The sequence below is a fragment of the Daldinia childiae genome (assembly GCF_008694065.1).
Source record: "Daldinia childiae strain JS-1345 chromosome Unknown Scaffold5, whole genome shotgun sequence".
Classification (NCBI taxonomy): domain Eukaryota; kingdom Fungi; phylum Ascomycota; class Sordariomycetes; order Xylariales; family Hypoxylaceae; genus Daldinia; species Daldinia childiae.
Genome location: NW_022984646.1, coordinates 2,496,012 through 2,500,876, shown reverse-complemented (window position 1 = coordinate 2,500,876; position 4,865 = coordinate 2,496,012). Strand labels below are relative to the sequence as shown.

Genomic DNA, 4,865 nt, shown 5'->3' with positions numbered 1-4,865 from the left:
CACCATCGTCCACCATGAACGGAGGTTCCTGTACCTGCTTTACAGCCTGCCTACAATCCCTTCAAGCATTGCATAATGCTTCTGCTCCAGCGGTGCCACCCTTTGACTTTATTCTGTCTCTTAATCGAAGAGCTGTTGAAGGATGTGCGGCCATGCTCTCTTGCAATAAGTGCATGAGTCGATCCGGTACACATACCGCTACCATGTTGCTTGTCACCGTGATTAGTAAAATCACGTCATTCTACAAGGCTGCTTCTAATTCGTATTTCGATGCTGGCAGCATGGGTATGACCCAAAACAACTTAGGAAATAATGTGGGAGTTAGCTTTGGCGTGTATCAGCTCAATGGCGAGGATGGAAAATGGCTCGAGCTTGAAATACTAGCCAGGGAGCTCCGTAAATTGGAGGAGGTCTACTCCAGGTTCCGAGACGTGGTCTATACTGACTATTCCGATATCCCCGAAGTTACCAAGGCTATGATCGGTTATCTCGGCCAAAACCTTGGCTCTACACTCGAAGTTATCAGTCATAGAAAGGGTGATATGCCCTTTATTGCCTAAAGCTATAAGGTTTCGGCTTTAAATACGTTCTAGCACCAGTACCACTAGCGCAAACGCGGCATCAGAGCGCATGTTATCAAACGATATTACGATGTAACGCACAGGCCAAGACGATACAACACACGCAGTGAGATAAATGTTTCAAGATCAGCTAATTATAATGACGTCTCTATTCTCTTGTCATCTATTGCATTTTTATTTATACATTCGGTAGTACTGCCAAATTTAGTATATGAAAGTGGGCATTGGCGCTTTGAGGCGGGTAGTGTCCGGGTCGGAATCACCTATTCTTTTCTCATCAGGAGTATGGCACACACGGGATCTTGGATGATTGATAGGAAAAGTTAAGCTATCACCTCGAAATACTATGTAGCATTTGGATGGTGGTTTGTTTTTGAAAGACAGGCGGCGTTATGATGGGACGATTACGATGATTGTGGAGGGGGAGTTTGCTGTGACAGTGAGCATCAAACTATTTTCCTTTGATCCCCTCAGAGGCGTACTATGTATCATTATGATGCACGACAACGATAAATATTTTGTTCAAGATCTACATTTTGATAGAAAGAAACTTGAACTTGCAATTTAAACATTGTGTCCAGTACCTCCACACCGCCATTTTCTATTACAGCAATTATTTTGCTAGTCTAGATAGCTATGACTTGTATCGTTTTCAACTGTGATTTGATGGTTGTTTATAAAATCAGGGATCAGTGACAAGACATGCAGATAGAGTTGTAAATTTAGTTAATTATTCTGGTCCCCCCCACCATGGAATAAGACTAACTATAGTCTGTGATATCGTGTAATAAAATTAACCTTTTTCTTATTCTATTAGTTATTCCAGTCCGAAAAAGAAAAACCACCCAAGTACTTGTAAATAATACGTAAAATATAAGGAAATGTAAGTACTTTAGTCCAGCTACCCCCAGAATAATATTAACTATAGTCCACAAGACCGTGGAATAAAACTAACTAAACTAAGGAGTAAATAATCTTACAACCCTGCATGCAGAAAGTACCGAGATATAAAGCTTTTGAGTTATCGTTCCCCACATGAAGTCGGAAGTAATTGTTTGCTAGAGTCTCGTGAGCTTAGTTGCCACCGATTGTTACCTTATTCCATGTCACCTGGGTAGCATTAGTTATTTCTACATATTCCTAACAGTCATCACTTTCAATACACGAATTCTCTTTGGTGTGCTAAAAAGGATCTTACCGCGGTGGATCTAAGCGCGGGGTGTAGATCAATACCTAATGTCTTAGAAATAAGCGAGACCCCCTCTGGTACTGATTGGCAATTTCAACTGGCTCAATTATACCTTAAGTTAAGTACTTACTTGCCTGCTTACTTACATATAGTGTTAGATTTATAATCAGATCGCTTGATATATAATACATCTCATAAAAATCTAGTAAAAACGTAGCAAATAAATCTAACAAGGTTTGTGCTACTAATATATCGTCACCCATAAGGCCTAGGTATTATGTAGTTATAATTGATCAAATGACGTGATGTAACCTTCCGATATGTGGGGGTTTTATTGAGTATCGATCTGCGAAGAAAAACCCCAGGATTCGGACTACGAAGACAAAACTCCATTTTCTACCATTGGCTCGCGTCACTGTGCTTGATTACTCTGGAGCTGAGTTGCCAGCGCAATAGTATGTACTGTAAACTGCATATAATGTGTGTAAGTGGATACGAAGATCCACGCTCTCCATTGCTCTGCTTATTACTATGCTTACCTATTCTTAGAATAATTCCATACATGATCTGATATTAAACAAAGTGTAGTACAGAATATCCATACCGTATACCCTAATTTAAGGCGTCAAGCCACTTTGACGCGCTATCTCAGCTTTCAAAGACCTTTAACCTGTTATAATATAGTGTAGCCTTAGGACGCCATTTATTTTCTTCCCGTTTACGCACCTTATATTAAGAAGGTAAGGTCGTGGTCGATCACGCAAACTAGATCCCAGCCACTGCTGCGTTTTAAAGCTTGGCCTGGCAAAGTTGCATCTAAGGCGCATCTGGCTGAACGGCTGCCCACATATTCTCTTACTTCAGGATTTGTAAACCGAGACAATAGTCACAAGACCATTAGTCATACAAGCATCATGATTGTCGTATTGTATAAGATTCAAGACGCCTTTAAACCGACTGGTGTGAATGAATTAGGTACCTGTCGATATGATTTAACCACGTGCGTTGAGGAATCTTTATACTTACAATTTCTACGTACGTAATAAGGAGTTGTTGTATTAGCCAGTTAAACTAACATCGGGGCTAGTTTAAGCTTATAAACTCTAAGGGAAGGGTTAACTATCTTAACAAGACTAAGCTCGAACCTGTTTAGGAAGTTTCATATTAGGTAACTATAGGCAATAAACCTTTTTTTAAATAATAATAATAATAATAGTTAAATGCTCCTGCTTTTATTCTATACACTGAGACATGAGATGTATAAACTACCTCCTAAACAATAGGCTTCTTAGTGTTAGAACTTGCATTTAGACATACCTGTACATGAAGCCTAACATACTCCACGGTATAAATGCATATAGATGGACATATGTATGTACCTAGTACATGGTCCGTGTTCTTAACTTAAGATTAGACCCTTGTACGATCGTACTAAGCGGTCCTTACCCCGCTGCAACCCTTCTAAACTTTATCTCAAAGTTGGCAGTCTAACTGGTTTCGTATTAGGTAAGACAAATAACCCGCTAATCATGTACATGCAGATCTTGGGCAGCATCGTTTAAGTTAGTTTTTATTTTACTCACATTAACTACCAAAACTTCCATTTATAACATTCCACAATCCACATCCCGCCTCTCATATCTACCGCATTAAATCAGATACGAGATCTCTTAGCTAAGCTAGCTGAAATTTCTAATAGTTCCTGCGTATATACATCACGCATACATTTACGCCCACAGGATCATGCACCATCTCATAATTCAGCCCGACCGTATGGAAGTTGAAGATCCCATCGTGAAGGATCGCCAGATCCTCACTGCCTCGAATTATGACACATGACCAGGCCAAGAAAGCCGAGAGAAGTATATTACAATATAATATATACTGTAAGCGGAAATATTTTTTCGCCATCTACGAATCAATGCCATGCTTGGACGTCTTGGGGACCATTTCCTACACCACTTGATATGATGGATGCCTAGCGCGGGTCTCACGGACGAGGTTTGTGTGAGATAACTAGCAAAGCTACCTAGGAAACGAAAACACAGCGCATGCAAAACGAGTCACCTTAAGCGAGAAATGAAAGGCCATTACATGGTCTAATCAGACCTACTAATGGTCTAGAAATAGCGCTTGCGGAATGCTCTCGATCCGCGTCTGAATATGACTAGTTTCCTGCACTCTTAGACTACCGCTCCCGAACTAATGACGAATGATGTGAAACGGGCCGAGCCTGTAAAGCCCCCCGACCTCTTGTCGTGGCACCCCCACAGACAGCGATTTCGATTTTTGATTCTAGGCCATTTCAATCGGTTCGCCGGCTGACATCTGCAATGCTACCCTAGTTCCATGGGTTAATCTCACACCGGTCAGGCATACCACGTTTCGGCAAGATGGAAAGCTCTAGACCAATAGTGCTTCGTCTGCCACATCTCTGGGATCTTCTAGTGGATAACGAAACAAGTTCCAACGTTACAGCACTAAATATTCCAAGCTTATACATACTAGGTAACCTAGAATGCAACTATGCAGGATACGCAGCACGAGATGGCTTTTTCGTTACGCATGAAACGCTCTTGTTCACTGTGGTACCTTCGAAACCCGAATTCGAAGAAGATGGGACGAACTCGCTTTTCTTAGCCTATCGGCTCGCTTATCGATTGAGGCTATACAACTGCACAGCCTCCTGTCTGCTAGGAAATATCTCATTCTTGTCGGATAGATTTCGCATAGCTTCGAACAGCTTTACCGTAAACTTCCTTTCGAGAGAGCTAAGCACTCATACGAAGAATTAGCTTAGCTACGCAGCTACTTCGGGTCGATGTTCTCTTACATTTGTTTGCTGTTGTGCATGCTGTCAAATCGGATAGTCTCTCACACCACCATACCAATTTAGTCCTTCTCTCTGCAAGCCTCCTAACGCCTCCCCTATCAGTCTATGACTGAAACTCAGTCTTATCGGTCTTTGTACACGCTGTTGGTAGGCGGGGATCACTTATTCTAACGTCGCTCCAACGGTATAAGCATGTTCCACTTATGAGAAATAGTCTAGTGTCAGAAGTATACCCGGAAAATTAACTGGCACAGGTATAGGG

General features: G+C 41.5%; 1 protein-coding gene across 1 annotated transcript; it reads left to right on the top strand.

The window, feature by feature from the left end:
• Nucleotides 1-203: 203 nt before the first annotated feature.
• GL218_05820 (uncharacterized protein) lies at nt 204-560 on the top strand (the record flags this gene model as incomplete). The annotated part of the gene is made up of 1 exon (XM_033582511.1): nt 204-560. One exon carries the CDS (start codon nt 204-206, stop codon nt 558-560), a length of 357 nt encoding a protein of 118 aa, XP_033434500.1.
• Nucleotides 561-4,865: the final 4,305 nt, after the last annotated feature.